General features: G+C 33.2%; 2 protein-coding genes across 2 annotated transcripts in view; both read right to left on the reverse strand.

Moving 5' to 3' along the window:
* LOC119835181 (phagocyte signaling-impaired protein) overlaps nt 1-5584 on the reverse strand; it is an 18622-nt gene extending 13038 nt beyond the window's left edge. Inside the window, exons 1-7 of the mRNA XM_038359877.1 lie at nt 5416-5584; nt 5100-5324; nt 4559-4752; nt 3679-4371; nt 2820-3030; nt 1894-2016; nt 788-957 (exon numbers count right to left, since the gene is read on the reverse strand). Coding sequence (XP_038215805.1) covers nt 788-957; nt 1894-2016; nt 2820-3030; nt 3679-4371; nt 4559-4752; nt 5100-5324; nt 5416-5482 — 1683 coding nt within the window. The 5' untranslated portion in view covers nt 5483-5584. The remainder of the gene's footprint in view (nt 1-787; nt 958-1893; nt 2017-2819; nt 3031-3678; nt 4372-4558; nt 4753-5099; nt 5325-5415) is intronic.
* A 989-nt stretch (nt 5585-6573) lies between these two features.
* LOC119835219 overlaps nt 6574-20730 on the reverse strand; it is an 18660-nt gene continuing 4503 nt past the window's right edge. Inside the window, exon 2 of the mRNA XM_038359925.1 lies at nt 6574-7857. Within this exon, the coding sequence (XP_038215853.1) occupies nt 6886-7857 (972 nt within the window). The 3' untranslated portion in view covers nt 6574-6885. The remainder of the gene's footprint in view (nt 7858-20730) is intronic.

The following is a 20730-nucleotide window of genomic DNA, read 5'->3' on the forward strand; positions in this document are numbered from 1 at the left end:
AGTAATAAATGTTATTTGCAGTTAACAATTTTCTTTTTTCTTTATTACAATATTTATGGCAAGACTAGGTATAGATGATAATTTTTTTTTCTGTATCTTTTTAGACCCAAATAAAGCTATTATATATTTTTATGTATCCGATTCTGATTCAGATGCAGGTTTAGTGACAGCCAAATGGCTGTACGTATATACATACGATATTTTCATCTAAGTTTTTTTAACTCCAATAAAAAGGGAACATTTTTTAATCATTTTTGCTCACATCAATTACATTCATCCTAATTGTCTTGCGAGAGAGCATGAGCGTTTGTGTTTTTTTTTTATATTAACGTCGACAATGGAGCTGGTGGATCGCCTGATGGTAAGTGCTACCATCGCCCATGGACAATTGGAGAGGTATAAGGTCAATGCAGACCTTAAATTGAAGTCGGCAATCCATTTGTAGAGGACAAATGGATTGCCGACTTCAATTGGAAAGAGATAAGGAAAGGATTGACAAGAGGAATAAAAGAAAGGACTGGAAGGGTAAGGAAAAGGAAATAGGCCTGTGGTGTGTACGTGTATCCGAGCGTGTGCGTGTTTGCGTGACTGTGTGTGTGCGTGTGAACTTACATCCGTGGCGTGATGCTTATGGAATAAGCACGTATCGCGCGCACTCGTGCGCCTGTGTATGCGTGTGTTTGCTTTTTTTATGTGTGTGTGCGTGTATGTGCGTGTGCGTGTAAGTGCGTGTATGTGCATGTGCGTGTATGTGCGTGTGCGTGTATGTGTGTGTGTGGGTACTCACGTCCTTGGCGTGGTGCTTGTGGAAGGCGCACGTGTCGGCGAGCAGGCGCAGCGCGCGCGCCGGCGCCAGCGCGGGGGCGAGGCGCGCCGCGTGCAGCCAGCCCAGCGACACCAGCTGGATGTGCTTCACCTCTAGCTTGTTGTATATCGAGTCCGCTGCTAACGCGTTACCTTCACGCACATATTGTAAGATTTTACAGAAATGGCTTAACTTACGGCCACAGTATAAAGAGACAGCATACATAGGACCCCATTGATCTAGTAATAAAAGCCGAAAATAGTCGGGGTTGTCGCAACTCTATCTATTTCACACGTCAAAAAAAAATTTAATGTTTTGAAATTCTATAGTGTGAAATTACAATTGCATTCTAATTATATATTTTATAGAAAAACCAAACATGTGATGTTTTGAGGTCGTCATCATAATCGTAATCATCATGCCTCATGCCGTCGAACTTTCAATTCTTAAAGATGTCGGTTTGTTTACCTTCAACGTTTTTACAGATGTGATTTGATTAACATTCAGATAAATTGAAAAATCTATTTATTTCTTGCACACTAGACCCGTCACTGAACCACCACTGCTCTACGTCTCGCCCCTGATATATTTTTTTAAGCTTCCACCAACTGTTAACGTACATTGCCGATTCTTCCATTAAAAATAAACAACTCGACTATTAAGTAATTAAATATAGAACACAAATTATAACCTAATAATAAGAAACTTGTTATAAATTTTATAAGTTTTGTTGCATTACGATTGTATCAAATAATAAATACTAGTAAATTATGGTAAATAAATTAATATTCAGAATGTGTCATGGCATTTCTTAATTGTCACAACGCCTCGAGTTCGATTAGCATGCCGCCCACAACACTCACTCGGACTCACAGAATAAAATAAATAAAAATAAAACACAGAATAAAATCATTCACATGAGCATGAGGTTTTCCCCTGACTGTTGCACCCTGTGCGTTATTATTAAAGCTATAGAATTTCGCTATGTGAATCTTTTACTGTGATCTCAACACATCGTGAGCTAATTTTTCCCTCAATAAGCGAATCTAAACAAATATATCAACAAATAGACGGTATTTAACTCTTACCTAATATATGGTACAAAGATATGAGCAACAATTTAGCGTGAAAGTTGGCTGGAGAATGATGTAGCACTAATTCCAAAAGATTCAGTGCCTCTATAATGGGTGCTGGATTCTCCTGTTCAACGGCTAAAACAAAGAAAACAATTTGTAGTGTCTATTAAATACAAATCATAGATTTAATTATGTTGTGGTCAAATTGGAAATATGGTGACAAAAAGAAAACGAATTTATTATGCACATAAAATAATATGCTATGTGAAATATTACTAACAACTAACAGTGACAGTGAACTTAGACCATTAAAGTTACCTCTTTAAAATTGAAATACTAAACATGAGAAAGTGTATACCATGAATTGAATACTTCATTACTTGCTAAAAATAAATTTAGCTCTTTCCCAAAAATAAATCTCTATATACTTTACAATAGACATTCCAGAAACTTCCGCCATCTAGTTCTACATTGGACAGCTTTTAACAAGTCAACCAAAATAGGTATGAAAACCTTGTTTTTTATTACACTATATTTATTATGTATCATGTTTACTTATAATATAAATGTGAAAGTAACTGAAAAATCTGATTCGTATGAAATTTGGTACAAAGATAATAAAAGACCTGAGAAAGGACCTAGGATAGTTTTTTATGCCAGAATTTCCATGTGACTTGGAACTATGTAGATAAAGCCCCAGAACTATACCTTTGCCTAAATGCTTGCGTCGCATATATGTAATTGTAAGTCGTATGTGAGAAGTCAGTAATGAATAAGATGTAGGTAATATTTTCCTATAAGCGAAAACAGGATAGCTTGAGGGTCACAATCAATCTGCCTATGAGTTTAGATATAACCAATATTCCAATTAATTTCATACAAATATTAGTTACTATGGATAGTAATATAATTATATTGAATGTACAAGATTATATTACCAGCATAGAAATAATGATGAGCAGCCAACGTCCCATAGCTATCAGCAGCACAGAATTCGGTGAGAGTGGCTGTAACAAGCCCCTTTTCCAAGCACCGCAAGTAATGGCGACGCAAGAGGTTTGCTATGTTGATGTTCTCTTCTGCTGTACCACTTGGAGCGGTGAGCCTCCATGCAGAGAGGCAGGACACGTGGCGTTGGATGTCATTTGTCTATAAATATATGATATATTATAAGAATTTGTATGTACATCACATTATTTCATAATATCGGTAAGTTCATAATATATCTCGCGGGATTATAAACTGACGAAAAATTGTGAACACATTTTATACAATTAAGTGCATTGATTCTAATGTTATATGTGGGAGCGCGCAATTTTTATATTTAGCTGTCATTCTTTAGCTGGTCAGTAACTGCATGTAAACAAATTATACATTTGTGCTTTTTTTTTTTTTGCAACATATATATGCAACAGCATATTATTTAAACAGCCTTTACAAGTAAATTTATACCAGTTTGAATATAAATTTAGCAATGTTTGAATTAATTACCGGCAGATGTCACTATTATTAATAATAAACAAAACCTAATAAAATCTCATGTTTTGGATATGAAATAAGTATTTGTTTTTTTTTCATTTAAATATTTCTGGTAATCATATTTAAAATGTCCTTCTATTTAGTAAAATAATGCATAAAATCGGTTCAGTACATGCAGAGAATAACCCCATCACAAATTCAAAAACTAGACCTTATAATATTAGTATAGATTAATATTAATATAACATTAAATTATTTCGCATATGAAAATAACTATGAATTAAATTTTATATTGTTAAAAAATTAAAGTTTACTTACATTATCAGGTTCACTATTCTCATCAAATCCTAAACAAGTTAAAAAGTCCCGGCTATGGTCTTCTCTCTCTTTCTGTGCTAACATGGATAAATACGGTTTAAGATCAGGCACAGCACATGTTTTATTAGCAAATACTCTTAAATACTGAAGACATAAGGCTGCACCACTGCCTAGTAATGATGTAGGATCACCACCTTGTGCCAAACGTTTCCACAATTCTAATCTAGCTAAATAGGGTCCCCGTAGCATTCGTCCGGACGACATACTTTCAACTATTGAACAAATAAATTCGTGACACTTTTCAGGGGTGTCGTCAACAGAGTTTTCACTCTCTGCACTCTGTTTCTTCATTAATTGGAAGACAGAATCGAAATATGGCATGTAAAAGTCCCACCGATCTTGGTTGTCCCACAATAAGTCTTTGCACAGTAAGTTTAATCTCCTCCACTCTCCTATTTTCTTAAAATATGGTATACATGCTTGAGACGTTGAACCAGGAACTAGTTGGGAGTAGAGAGGGCTCTCAATAAACTTCAGTATATCTCCCCATTTCTCTTGCAGCTCTAGAATCATAATATACAAACGGGCCTCCTGTTCTGCCTCCATTTTGTTCTCAGTTATGAAGTTCTCTACCATTCGTTGAGCAAGGGCCAGAAGAATGTTTCTTTTTGTACTATCATCAGCTGTCTTTGCCTGTAAGAGATATGATATTAAAAATTAAAATAAAAATCAGTATACCATTTGTTTTCTTACCAATTTTTTTATTTCAATAAACAGTAAATAAAAATTACACAAACAACACATAAAACTATAATTTAAAATGCAAATATAAATTCTTTCATTTACTATTTTCATTATCTCACCTACATAATAAACAAACCTGCAAAACAATGCTCATAACAGCCCAAAAATAGTATGGATTCTTTGGAGCAAATTTATAAAGAGCCATTGCGGTTCTCTGCTGAGATCTATGGTCTCCGATGCGAACATATGACATGAATAGATGGGAGTAGAGCTCCTCATTTGTAGGATCTACCTTCACTGCTGCTTCATAGATCTCACATACTTTGGGTACTAGAATATAAAGAACCAGATATTATAGTGAATAAAATATACAAGATTATTTGTTTACAGGTTTTCATAATAAATTATAGATGTTTAGTTTGACAATAATAAAGGTATGGTCATAATAAGTTTCTTAGCAAAATACATAAATACAATTGTTAAACATTTATATAATAATAATGATGTATAAACTAATAGCTTATCTTTATTACATCAATAACACCTACTTGATAATTGAGATAATGATAATCATGAACCACTGTGTACATGAAAATATGATACAAAACATCAATGGGTGTAAATATGGCATAGTTGGATAATTATCAGACAGCAGAGACCACAAGAATGCAACTTACACTGGTGTGATTCCCTATAAGATATAGTCATAGCTTGTAATGTAGTATCGTCACTAGGTTTTTCTTCAACCAGAGCGTCAAGAACTGCATGGCATTCGGAAGCCTTGCCTAACCTTAATAGCGCAAGTGCCTTTAAAGCTCTAGCAGCCTGCAGCGTAGGACTTTTCTTTAGCACTTTTTCCGCTTCTTGCAAAGCCTTCTTATTATTCCCATTGTCCAACCAATCTAAAATAAAAAAAACACAAATTCAATTATTGTTGCCGGGTTACGTACGGGTGAAGTATACAAAAGCCTAGAGGTTATTTTTGTTCATTACCGTAAATCGGCCGCAATCTTCGTTCTACAATTCCACCGTCATGTATGCGCTGGGGCCGTACAGCCATTTTTCATTTATAAAAGTCTTTTTTTGTTTAATAAATACTAAGCTAAGTCGAATATTTAATTTTTTGTGGCACGTTTGTTTTGAGATTATCTTCGGTACCTAAATGACTGATGACATTGACGTTTTTCGGATCGTTGCCATATAAAATTAAACAGACAATACATATGACTTATTTTTATAGGTACTGAAAAAAAAATTAAGGAACTTCAACAAAAGGACAACTATTCGCCGATCTTCTGCGGGGTAGATTACCCGGTGCGAGAGAAATTTAAAGTATCTGTTAGCTAATCTAATAAATAATTAAACTTCTATTACCTGGATTGACTGGCACCAACTGCAAACAGATGAGTGAGGAGCGCTTAAAACAACTATAACATTAATTTACTAGCGATCCGCCACCCCTGATTTTCCAGTGATTGATCTTTATATATGTAGCTATCTAATGCTTCCTCTTTATAATATTATGTAGATAAGATTGTTTAGCTATTGAGTGCCTATTTAATTTAGCATCCAAGTTTATTCGTGGTTTTGAAGTCGGTATAATTGTATGATATATCTACTCTCTATTCTCTAATTTACTATTAAATTATAATTTATACTTTAAATCATATGACACATTTTTCTGAATTTTATTGCAGTGAATCATATACTTGAAGGCGTTATAAAACACGCTATAGCTGTAGAAGCGAGCAACGCATTTGCAAAGCCCTATGTCAGCAAATGTTCATGGGAGATGACCATCAGGCGAACCACCGCTCGCTCGCTCTTATATAAAAATTCTTTTATTTGCTAGTAAACGCGACCTCGTCGCTTAAATTAGATTTTTTTTTCTGATAGACTTCACTCTTATTCTAAAATAAAATTTTCGGTGCGAGGTATTAATTAAGTCTTTATTGCTTGGAACATATAAATAAAATTTTGTACAGATTTAATTATTGACTGTTGTCCTAGAAATCGATAGTTGTTTTTTTTTTTCTGTTAGAACGCATTTTCCATAGTTAGTATTTAGAACTTAATTAGGGAAAAGGAGTTCTAAGGAAAATCGTCTCTTAACTGTATCATAATATCATAGGATAAATAAAAAAGATGAGCATTACTTTAAATATTTAATTTACAGTCACATTATAACTTAATACTAAAACGTTTTTTTCACACGTAACCCTGCTGTATACTTTTAAATCCTTTCAAATAATTTAATCAACAGTAGTAATAAATAAACAAGTGTTAAACGAAATGGCAACCCATGTTAATAATTTATTGTTTCTACAGTGGATCAGTACCTATTTATCATTAACAAAGGAAAGGTTTTAAAAATATACATTTTCAGAAATCAATCACATTAATCACACAATAACAACACAATATCACTAGTAACGGCAGTGGTGGTTGCAAATCAGCCTTTTATTAATTAGATCTTAAATCTACTGTTTCAAATCCTGAGTCGGATATTATTTTCGGCGACGAGATGACTGGCGGCGTCTCCCTAGAAAGAGAGACCTTCTTGTGCCTGGGCGGAGGTACAGGCGCGGGAGGCGCCGCCTTCGACTTCAATAGATTCTTTATCCTCATGCCACCTCTGTAGTAGTACAGGTATAATCCCGCCAGCAGTGCAAGCGCGACGAGGAGAGTGACAATGGCGACCACGACACCGTACCATGCGCTTCCCGATGTCTCCTCGGGTGTTGGCACAGTTGGGCGCCTGCTTGGTGGCACGTACGTCGGTCTCGGCCTCTTGGTGGTCGTGGTGAAGCGATCCCCAATAGCTATATCTGCGCATGCTCTAAATTCCTCTTGCGGCCCACACCCCACAGCCCCTGTCCCATTATCACATGTGCCCCAGTTATTCCCAGCAATATACCTCCATTGCAGTACGCAATGCGAACATTCCAAGCCTTCGGGCAACTGATATTTCATTTCATACACTCTATTTCCTTGATTGGGATAAAATTTAGAGGTATCTTTACCATCTAGCAGTAATAGATGTTTGTCGAGACAGTCCTGCGTAGTGCCTCTTGCTTCTTCGCATACACGGAATTCGAAGAAACCATTATGGTTTGCCGTTAACTCGACTTTAATGGTGATGACATCTTTAGGAGCGTATTTGCGGACTATGACTCCTTGGCCAAAGCGACCGCCTAGCTCGTGCGCTCGGGGCTGTGGCGAGTCCCAGGCGTCTCCGCAGACACCACATTTTCCATTATTTTTATTCCATTGTCTTGCAAATCCTCCACAATAAAGTTCATGGTCGTTGTAATTGTGCGGGGTGTCGAAACCGTACCGCCACGCCGACGCTCGTGAGGGTGGTTCAATGAGTCTGCCGTGCCCTTCCACTTCTATAGTCAGGATGAAAACTAGAGCCAGTCCAGTCCATAGTATCTGAAACGAGAAAAATTATATATTAATAAAAGAACATTTCGCACTTTTAACGCGCGAATTTAAACAGCCTTGGCTTAAATTACAACAGATCTAACTCAAAGAAATAAGAATAGAATGTGTGTTGTTTTTATATATCATTTTTGAGTTTTTGCAATGTTTTCTCACGAGTCACGACTTAATTGCGTTTTTTTTCTATATTGCACAAATATTGATCAATCTGAAACAACTTTATCCCACCATTCGAATGTTATCATACGTATGCCATATTTTCATATTATCGGAAATACACATAGATTTTGAATTTTACAGTTCATATAAATGGACTACTTATTAAAAGTAAACCCCGACGAAATTGCTAAATAGACCTCTGAAAATTAAGCGTTTTAAATTGTAATCACACAGTTATCACGGCCTTTATTTGTGATGTAATATTTTAGGTAACTTTCACTGTTTACAATGAGTAAATTTTCTCATGCTTCATAATCTCTCAGTGAACCTCATTCAGAGTAAGTTTTGAGCAGTAAACAAACTGTTTCTTATTTCGGGTTGGTGACTTGTACCGTAGGTTCTTATGAAACCTATTTTAGGCATCAATCACACAATAGATTATAAAATCACTAAGTATTAGCTAGTACTTATTATAGTGTATTTTATACAGTGTATATTATTATCAGGTATATATTTACATCTCTGAAAATATTCAAACATCCGATTAAAAGTTTGCAGTATAAATTGAAGCCAAATATTCATAAAATAAATTCTGTGTCTCCCAGAAATTAAAACGAATCACTCGCTCATAACGATATACCTCTTTGAGTTTCATTCACAAAGGGCAAGGCTTCAAGTTTCTACAACATTGGCGATTAGTACCTATTTAATCATGATTATAACCGGGGTCAGTGACTACGAATCGTTGTCTAACGATTCGTGATGTAAGCAAGATTATCAAGAGATCATTGTTTTAACTGAGAATACTAATTTGATGAGAACACGGTGAAACGAAAGATCGTGGAATAAGTTATGCGTTTGGACTCGGTGTCAATGACATTTCTTTTTCCAATTGTCCAGGCGATTGCACATGCAATGCTGTGCAGGTGATTGATGCTGGTTGAACATGAGTAATTAGTTAATTACTTTTAATTTCTTTACATTCAAGATTGATTTTTGTGGACAAATTACGTTAGTCGGGACATAAACTTGTCCACTATCAGAAATATTCGTCAATTACATTTCATTGGGTTTAGTATTTCTGGGGGCCTTCATATAGTTTATCCAAACATTTTGAAAGAAAGAAAGAAACATTTATTTATTTTGGAGTTATAATTTGTATGTGCCTGATTCTTATCGTGGTTAAATAAAACCCACTTTATGAACAGTAGCAATTACAAACTTTCGCGTTTATAATATTAGTAGGATATATTTATGACGGTGAATTTTAACAGAAAATTGAATGTACACAAAGTTACATTCAGCCGAGCATTCAGCCGAGCAAAAAGTTCACAAACCAAAAAAAAAACCTTGTAGAAATATTATAATAGTGAAATACACTTATTGACATAGATATAACTTTGGGATGTATATTTAAATTAAGAATGAAAAAATAAAGTTAAAAAAACAATTCGCAAGTTATATTGTAATTGTGAGTAGGAATTTTAAAAATTTTGTTCGTTTACCCAATTAGAACAGAATAAAATGGTCTTGAGTTATAAAAACAAATCTTATCGGTTTTCTCTCGACACGTGAAGTTATTTTTGGATCAATTCAATTGCAAACTAAACGAAGTCGAGATTATCAACCAAAATTTGACAAAATTCCCTGCTTTTTATGTACATACGATCTGTTGATTTTGAAACTCTCTTCGACTTCCAATGACCAAAGTCATCATCACCATTCATACTCGATATCAAATAAAGAATTACGTCGTCACGATAGTTATAAAAAATTAAGATCTGTGTTTTTGTGCACCGTGAACCTATTACATTGTATTAAAATTTGTATGCTTTTTCGAGGTAGGTAGAGGAGTTCAAACTGGGTGCAGTTTTTCAAGGTAAACACCTTCTTGGCTATATAGTATCTATGTTTGTAGATCTAAATTAAATACGAATCATTAATTAATTTTAATTTTTACATATTTTTACAAAAATTGTATATAGTGGAACATTTTGAATGGCTATTATATCATTAATTAGTTTAAATTATTTTTACACATTCTTTCATAACAATGTAACTGTTGGAATAGGAAGTTATTAATTAACTTCCTATTTGTAATTGTATATACATATGTAAAATTCGTATAGGGCAGATGCATTATGCCTCTATTTCCTTTATTTTTTTACATGTACGTGATGAGCTGTTTTTGGTCTGAAGAGCAAAGAAGACGAATAAAGAGAAAAAGTCTTTGTTTTTTTGTAAGTCCCCACTTAAAATCGAACCAAGTACCTCTACGCTCACACGCAAACCTCTGCGCCAAGGAGGGGACTTACACTACATACTAAAAAACAACGTCGCTTTCTGTCTGTCTGTATGCTTAGATCTGTAAAATTCCGCGACACATTTTAAAAGATAGAGTGACTCAAGGGGAACTTTTATATGCGGGTATATATAATGTATTGCACGGGGCGGGTAGCGTATAATACATATAAATTATAATTGTACTCACTATTAAAAATAATTATATTAAAGGAAGTTCTATACGACTGACTTGGTCCTGATACCAGGAGTATTATTAATAATTAAAATCAATTAAATTATCGAAAAAGGTTCCATCTATTTCATTTGCGTCTATTTACGAAACGATACAAACACTTGAATCGTCTTTCCTAAAACATCAATTACTGCTCAAGTTATTTGTCAGTTATTTTGAAGAAGTACACTTTTTATCCGAATAGATAAATCAAAGCTGAGGCTGTTGAAATCTTTTGGCCAAATTATAATGAGTTTATTATGTTCATCATTTCCAAAATCAGAAAGCTATCCGGTATGAACAAAATATCAAACCGTGACCAACGCGCCAAAATAAACCGAACCTGAGGCCGACTGTGTATTGTTTTGTTTCACAAGCAAAGGGCCGAAATGCCATTGTTGTGGTAACACCATCCACAATACCAACATCCTTTCACAAACAGATACAACTCTGTACAATATTGTTTTGCCACATTGGAATGCAATAGCTACCGAATAAATTATTTGAACAAAAAAACTGTTTTACTAATTATACAATATTGCAATGAGAAACAAATATAGTGTTTCGACACACTATAAAGAGAAGTTTATATATGGATTATTAGACTATATATTTAGATTGAAAAAAAAAAGTTATTCATGCATACAATTCTTTCACTCGTCGCCAATTGCCGCCAGACAGTGTTGCCACACTTCAAAACAATTGGTGTTGTGTGGCAAGCGGTCAATACGTGACGCACATGGCAAGTATATTTGTACTTTGATTTTACGATAAAATTGCCTTCGTGCTATATATTGGGTAAGGTCTGACAGGGAATACCTGTGATACGAAACAAATCGTTTATATGTGATGTAATGTTGCCGTTGGTTAAACGTACGTGGACTTTATTTTATTATTTTTAAATTACGTTTACATCAGTTCTGTGCTGTAGCATATCAACTAGAACTGATAGATGAAGCCTGCGTCTTAGTTTGCGTGGTACCCGAATGGAAGTTAGGACAATAAATTTGGAAAAATAGGAATTACCGTCCATCATTCAAGAAATCTCATAAGATTTCATTAGGATCTCTATTGAGGGTTCAGGCTATAATCCACAACACTGGACAAGTAAATAAAGTCAACGTGTCAGTGAGAAATTTTTGTTAATTCGCGATTTATATATTTTTTTAATTAATAAAATTTGGTCGGCACGTCATAAATATAACGTGGGCTGGTTTTATTAGCATTAAAGTTTAGATAAGGTCACAAGGAAGTATTTGGTGATCTGTAACAAATATTGTCACGTATCGGATGACAGGAATTGATTTGTATGCGTGCGTTCATATCGTTTTCGTGGTGAGAATCGCGAAGGAAAGTGAAACTGAACCTTGATATCATGTTTGTAATTTTACACTTGAGATGTAACATGGTCGGTAGAAAACGAGTATTGATTTGATTAATCCAATATAAAGTTAACTGTATATGTCTTGAAATCAATAAAAATTTTTGTTAATTACTTTTATGTCTTACATATTATGAGAGTGCTTATCAAATTTGATTGAAGTATGATACAAAATGCCGAGCGTTTGTAAACTGACGACGCCGTTTGTAAAAGGCATAATTATACAATTTACTTGCGACATAATGGCTAACTATTTATATTTAGTTTTAATTAATATAACTTTTATGTGTACACTGTACACTTTTGGTGTGACTTAATAATAAAAAAAAAATAAGATCGCAAAAATATATAGACACTGGCGCCATTTTGGGATTATGTGAATTGTCGTCTATCAACTTTTTGTGCGTATTTCGTATGAGTATCTAAATTGTTATTATGCCCATATTTTAAACTCATCCTGGTCGCCGTATTAATTAACATTTTAAACTTTAAAGTAGATTGGAAAACCGGTCAAAGAGGACGCAAATATTTGATAATTAGGTTAGATTTTGTGAAGAATATTTGGGTTGATTGATACACGTTTTTGCCCAGATCTTATATTTATCAATTATAATAAAAAAAACATATGTCATGGTTAACATTAATAAATGCGGAAGATTTGAAAAACAAGACTACTTTATTTAAGGAAACATAAAATTTTGTATTTACTAGATCTATTTTCCATAGTCACCAAACTTACATTAATTTCAAATCCTGTATTGATTGAACAATCTGAGTAATCTTCATGTCCTAGTTAAATGAAAATTGCTCTTACTAAAAATATGCTTTTCAATCCCTATGACAAATATATCGATTGTTGAAAAAAGCTACATACAAAGAGACAATTTTTAAGCAACTGAAAATAACAGTAGAAACCTCTAGATACAATACATACATCTATACTAGTATAATAAAGTGAAAAAGTTTTTTGTTTGTTTGTACCCTAAAGGCTCCGAAACTACTTGTCCGACTTTTAAATATCTTTCACCAAAAGAAAGCTACAATATTCCCGAGTGCTATAAGGTACTGTTTACTAATCTTGATAGATATTCATTATCCGTCCGCGTGGACGAAGCGAACCTTAACCGCGAGGTTAACAGCTAGTACCATTTAATTTAGTTACACCGCAATACATGTAGGTACTACGTAGTATTGTAGCATAATAAGAATCATTCTGCATAAGAAAAAAAGTAATGAATAATAATGTCACATAACACATACCTACATTGCACCCTTGAAATGATCGATAACCAATTACAAGATGCGCAAACACCCGTATAAAACTAGTATGACGAAATATTAAATTCTGTGAAATTGTTAATTAATTGCCTACAATAACATTAGCTCTTATCTCCTTTAAACATTGTTATAAATTGTAACTTTAAAAATATATGTATGTACGAATATTGTCATAAATAAATTAATAAAGTTATAATATCGGGTTAAAAAAAAAAAAAAATTGTCCCATTTGCCTTATACATAGAGCAAACGTAAGGAAATCATTTGTACTGGCGATCTTAATCAGAATAATAAACTAATGAAATAAAGGTTAACTCGTGAAATTATTGTATCTTCATCGATCCTTGATTAGTGGATAAAGATCTCCACCTCTTTTTTTTTGAAGTCGGTTGATAAGAAATTGATAAATACCCATAACACATTCTTATTCATTTTTCACATAAACGTTGTAAATTTTAGTAATAATCCGGCGAAAGTCGCGGTGAAAGTTAAAACGATGAAATATTTCGATAGCTATATCAATATCAATGAAAGGAAGCTATAAACGAGCAAATCTATATTTCGAAAGTTTAATTAAATTAAACGTTTTTTTCATCATCATCATATTTAGCATCAATTAATCGTTTATTCTTGTAATTAAAGCTTTTACATGTTAATTGGCATGACAAGTGACAAGGTAAAGAACAGATTAGTTTAGTTAATATTGCGCTTTAAAGTTATTTTCTCGCTTATACTTATCTATAGAACGACATATTTAATATATAATAAAAGTGGAATAATTCATTGATACAAAAGTTAGACATCCTACTATGTGTGTGTCTTTGTTACTCTTTCACACAAAAACTACTGAACCGATTACAATGAATTTTAGTACGTAGGCAACTCGAATAACATATAGGCAACTTTGTATCTCGATATTCCTACGGGATACGGACTTACGCGGGGGAAACCGCGGGGCGCAGCTAATTTAGTTAATATATGCCAGTTAAAACTGCTAACCAAATCTTAAAGATATAAAGAGTATTTATAATAAATACGAAGCAAAACACATTTTCTCCGTTAAATAATAAATATTCTTAAAAACTATAATATGTAAAATAGAAAACATATCGTTAAGTTTCTCTTAAAGAAAGGCAGCTATTTGGTAACACGCAAATTGCAGCTATTAGAAAGGGTTATAGTTACATCAACAAGTTATGGGGTAGTAATGATATGGTAGGGTAATAAACGGTAATTTCTTTAAATTGTGGGAAGTTGTGAGATCTGTGCAGGTAAGGTATACGTAAGAATTAAGAAAAAAGTCCTTAAGCATGTAATGATTAATTTTTTTTTTTATGTCATAGCGGGCAAATGAGCTGATGGTTCACCTGATGGTAAGCGATTACCACCGCCTATGAACATTCTTAAAGGAGTCAGGTCAAAATTTATAATGAAATCAAATGTTGGAATACGAAACCCGATTTTTATTAGATCTATAATATCTAATATATAAAATTCTCGTGTCACAGTTTTCGTTGCCATACTCCTCCGAAACGGCTTGACCGATTCCTCTGAAATTTGGTAAGCATATTGGGTAGGTCTGAGAATCGGCCAACATCTATTTTTTATCCCGATATTCCTACGGGATACGGACTTACGCGGGTGAAACCGCGGGGCGCAGCTAGTAATATTGTATAGATCTCAAACGCTCTATGGTGAAAACTATGGGAACCATTATTCACATTTTTTTTCACAATCGATTGAATAATAATAGAAATCGTTAGTTGCTATGAATTGATGCGAATAGCTTTTTAATTTAAATTTAATTGACATGTGAAACGATGCGTAATAAGACGTGAATAAAATGAGACCAAATAGGCATATTGTAATAGGACTCTATTTCTATATGGTAACCCAACAGACTAAATAAAGCATCACAAAGACATCCGAAACACGGTTCCGAAAAGTGAAAGCTAAGTTCAAATTTTGTATTGAATAATATTAATTGTGAGAAAATAGTGTACGCACAAAATAATTACTGCAACGGCGTTTATTATCTTACTTCCTGCGAATGTTTGGTTTAAATTATCATCTTGGATAACAATGGTTAATCAACGGAGGTTTGAGAAGAAAGTTTAAACATTCGGCTGGATGTTGGTTATGTCACACGTCATACATTTTTCTCAAATCTCTTTGAATTGAATGAATAATTATTATAGGGTTATTTATGTAATTTAACAGTATCCATACTAATATTATAATTATGCGAAAGTAACTCTGTCTTTCTGTCAACAGATAGCTGTTACTCTTTCACGCCTAAACCACTGAACCAATTGTTTTTGTAATTTGGTATTTAGGTAGAACTGAACTTGGGAGAGGACATAGGATAATTTTTATCGCGATAAAAATGGTAGAAGGAGTGGAAATAGGGAGATGAAAGCGATATAACCGAATTCCACCATAGAAACCGAAGCCGCGAGCGGAAAGCTAGTATATAATTAAGTATGTGTGTTGAAGGCATATTTTTAAAGAAATCAATAGAAGTATGCATTTAAATATTGTATGTATATAAGCAAATATTATGCTACATTACTGTATCCTGAACTAGATTATTACCCATATCCCACGAGACACTGCCTTCCGGCACAAATCCAAATTGCGTATTATTAACAGAAAAACGTATTATTTCGTTAACCATATTGCCTTAAGTGCAAGCTAACATAATGCTAAGTGAATGTAACAGAAACACCGTTCAGCTAATAAACGACAATCCAGTTCAGTAGAAATTGCTAATGAACACCTTCAAGGGAAACGCAAACGTTTATCACCATAAATCAATGAAAGGAAACAGAGAGGTGGAGTTGATACGTTTGCTTGTGATCGCGTTAGTGCTTGATTATTTGATATTAACCGTGCCTTGCGTTTCCAACCACGTAGTACATAATGTCATATCACTACATAGTATAAAACAAAGTCACTTTCTCTCCCTATGTCCCTATTTATGCTTAAATCTTTAAAACTACGCAACGGAATTCGATTGGGTATTTTTTAACATTGAGTGATTCAAGAGGAAGATTTATATGTACATATAATAACATCTATGAAATTACTCCGAATTTAATGCGTGCGAAACCGCAGGAAAAAGTTAGTAGCTTATAATATACAGGATATAACTCTCAAAGTTTACTCCACACGACATTTGATAATATTGTTCGATAATTACTGATTTTTAATGCAGACATTACGAATAACTATGATACAATAAATAAATGTAAATGATCCTAGGCAACGTCAGTTAAATATATAGCGCTAACGAATGTTTAAACATTATATAATGATTAAATAATTAAGTTGCACAACTTATCGGAACTGTTAAGGTTTATAATTAAGTGATTAAATTAATAACGTAAGTAGATATAGTCTGTGCTATATCTACTTACGTCTTATGTATAACAAAGTAAATTGTTATTTATTGCTTACCGTTAAGAATAATAAAGACGGTTATATTCTGGCGCTAACAAGATGCACTCTGAAATATATTGAAGAGCTCATGTTTATTTACAATTACCCATATAAAGTAATGTTAACTCTTCCAAGCTCTTTAACACAAGCCATGGTCCATTAGTTAGTCCAATAGTTCTCAAATAGTAAATCATATATAACAATATGTATATTCCTGAAACTCTTCCATGGATCAGGGTCTCGATTAATTACGTGAGGTGTTTCTTGGATTCTCATGACACTAGAACCTCGTCCCTCCTGGAATGCTTCGCGTAATTAATGGATGTTATCAAACAAACGATTTTGGACAAATATTGTAATATGCAAATTTATTATAACCTCGAGTAACATACTTCATCTAAATTGAACTAAAATTAACTCGCAAGAAAACTGGCAAGCGAAATTCTGAAGCACAATAAATTAAAGTCAATGTTAACATTGTACCACGTGGTTAGGTAACCCACTAGAAAGAAAGTATTTGCTATTACAATTTGTAGACTGTATCATATTATTGTATTATACACACGCAAGTGTACATGTATCGATGTAATTTCGACATTAACAGACAACTGACAACTTAAATAACTATGATTGACTGATATATGGGGTAGAAGGAAATGTATGTCCAGAGAACATTATAATGGGTAACGTCAAAATTATTCTAGATATAAAAACATTGAATCTCTAGATTATCTACTGATCTATTTGTTTCAAAATATAAGCCAAAACTAACAAAAGCAAAAAGCTACGTAGTGATTTTTAATATTCTACGAGAGCATAGAGAATGTGGAATGCCATTAAAGATGGACAGTCTTTAAACTCTCCTAGGACGTAGAATAGTTCCCTTACCTACATAAAATTCATTTACATTAAATTTTGCATTCCATATGAGGCTTCATATGGACCTTTTGTATCGTGAAGTGATTAGAACCTACATATCGGAGATAATATGTACATTACTTTAATCGACGGTTTCGTTAGTTTAATGTGGCGATTAGCCTTCTACGCAGTATCAATTAGTTAAAGAAATATTACATATTTTCAAATGCCCACAATAAGCTCAAAAAATTCTTCAATACATTTTTGGATTAAGCTAAATAGACACTTTTAACTCTGTAAGTTAATTATATTCACTTTTATTCAATGTTAAAAAAGTAGGCACCATTGCAGTCGGTCTCGTATGGATAGCAGATTATTAATATACTATTATTTTAGCACAATTAATACTCCATGTCGTTATTAGCTAACATCTGGATTTTCAATAACACTGCATCCCGTGTATAATAAGTTGTGACGAGGATATTGCGTGTGATCGTGCTGGCGAACGCACGAATCAATGAGCGTGAACAATCCGCTTCCACGAATACTCTGCAGCTTTCTTTCAGACGTTTTTATACATATTATATAACTGTAAAAGTGATCTATATTCATATATGAATATCAAAACAATTTACATATTATAAATTCTCCGTTTTGCTGGGTGTTGTTGACTTCGCGTTACGTTGAGTAATGTAAGTGTAACACGTTAAATGTATATAAATTACACTCTTTTAACATTTATTCGTCGTGCATTATCTTAGAAGAAAAGTATCTGCATTTAACTTTCATGGTATTAGAAAAATGCATTAATAACATTTACATTTACCAAAAATTTAGGGGTATATTTTCATTTATATTTAATACTGGCTGCGCCCCGCGGTTTCATCCGCGTAAGTCCGTATCCCGTAAGAATATCGAGATAAAATTGCCTTTATGTTATTACAGTTGTCCAGCTGTATACGTAGGTACCAAATTTAATTGCAGTAGTATTTGCGTGAAAGAGCAACAAACACACACATCCTTAAAAACTTTCGCATTTATAATATTAGTAGGAAGGATTGTATTCCTATTTATAACTTTACCCGTTCACCTAATTCTCAAATGATCACTCAATGTACACACAAAACGCAACATACTACATATGAATATTAATTCAAATAATCAGTTCATCACAATGGTGACGAAAACCTGACTTCCAAAAATCATTTTAACTGCACTGAGTCATTTTATGAGTCACTCTTATAATACAGCTAATGATTGAAATATTTCACATAAGCATGCAGTATGAAAATGTATGAACTTAAAATCTTGAAGGGAAAATTATTTATTAGATCCATAGGTTAAGGAGGTTATATGCTAAAAATAGATGTTTTATATGGAAATATTAAAACGAAGGTCGCCTTTATTCTACAAAAAACACAATTAACAAAATAACGTGTAAGCATACAAAATTGTTATGCGATACGCCAATACGTTAAGCTATGATTAGTGCAAAATACAATTGTAATTAAAACGGTTTTAATCACGTTCGGGAGAGAAGAGAGAGATATGTTTACATAAAATTATTTGCTTTACATGCCGCATTGTAAACGTCTTATTAACTGTATAATCCTGTAACCTGTGAACCTACTATTTGGAATTACTAAAAAAAATCCTTATCGATCAGTAAAATAGAGGAGAAGTACATCCCGCATTATATAAACCAAACCTTTTTATTATTACCAACCTAAAAGAGAGACGAGGAAAATTTAAATTACAATTAGTGATCGTGTTACAAACTCTGTACACTTCATGGCCCAGTTATTATAGTTTGTAGTTTCCGGTTAATTGTAATTGATTTATTTATTAACCAGCCCACGTAATCTTTTCAAGTAATACAGTTAAATAATACCGCATGGATATAAATATATATTAGAAAATAACTCGCTTATCACACTCTCATTATTTTTGTTTATATGGTTCCAATTACATTGCTTGCCTTTTTTTTTGTTTATTTCTAACAATTTAATTCACAAACTATTCAGTCGATTTTATAGCATTCTTTCGCTCTCTAAAAATGCTTTGACCAGACCAAATAGCTATATCTTTGCTGAGTAATATAAGCTTAGTTTATTTTTTCAGGCAAGAGACAAGTATAGAATAAATATTTCAAGTATTCTAAAAGAAACAAAAACAAGTTCTCTACTAAAGAATTGAGGATGAATCGCAATAATAAGAAATATGTATCGGATACCTCATATAAAGCCAAATACAGCCATTAAAATAGTAAAAACGAGTTGTTTGAATACAATTTGACGTAGATTCCGGAAGCACAGATTCACAGTCTCATAAATTATTTTTAATTAATAATAAGTTTGAATACTGCGTAAATGCTCACCGATAGCAACATTTTAATACGTCGAAAAGATAACTTGTTTTTTATATTGAAAATAGATAATATCAAATGCTTCAACGAATATTAAGTGCGAATAAAAAACAATATCAAAAACTGAGCAATCCTCATTGTATAATATCTAGTCCCAAGTCCGTGCTCTCCACTAACTACTTTATTAAAAATTAATTTACCATACTCAAATAATTATCTATAAGCAATAAGCATTTGGCTATTAAGATTCAACCTTGCGTGTGTATAATTATACAATTATTCCTATTTAGGAAATAAGTTGAAGCGTTAATAAATATATTTTCGATATTATTAGACATGGGACGTCTACGTAGGTATAACCCGGGTCAAATATTCGCGCAATATCCGAAATTTAGCGCTCATATAAGGAAAAACATTGCTCTGCATTTGAGAGTTCGCGTTATGGTGAAATAATTTTTGAAATCGGTCCAGTCCAATTGTAAAACGTTACAAACATACAAAAATATATTAATATAGAAAACAAAATGAACAATCTTATACAGGTATTACTTTCGTTCGTTAAATATCAGTTGCAGTTGTCATTCTAGAATCACGTTCTCTAATAATAATCAATGTTGTTGCGCTGAATATTAATATATTGATATGGATTTTCTAAATACGGTAAAACAGAATAAGGGCATATCATATTGAAGTGGACAATGACCTCCGTTTACTTTATCATATTATTATTATTAGGTGGTTTTCTAGAAACTAGAAGTTTCGATAGTCATTGAAATCCACGGGCTCATGCCAAATGGAGGCCTCTTTGAGGTGTTAGGTCGACGAGTCCTTCATATAAAAATCTGATAGTTCTTGAGTAGGTATAAT

This window comes from Zerene cesonia, chromosome 2, assembly GCF_012273895.1.
Source record: "Zerene cesonia ecotype Mississippi chromosome 2, Zerene_cesonia_1.1, whole genome shotgun sequence".
In the NCBI taxonomy this organism is placed as follows: Eukaryota; Metazoa; Arthropoda; class Insecta; order Lepidoptera; family Pieridae; genus Zerene; species Zerene cesonia.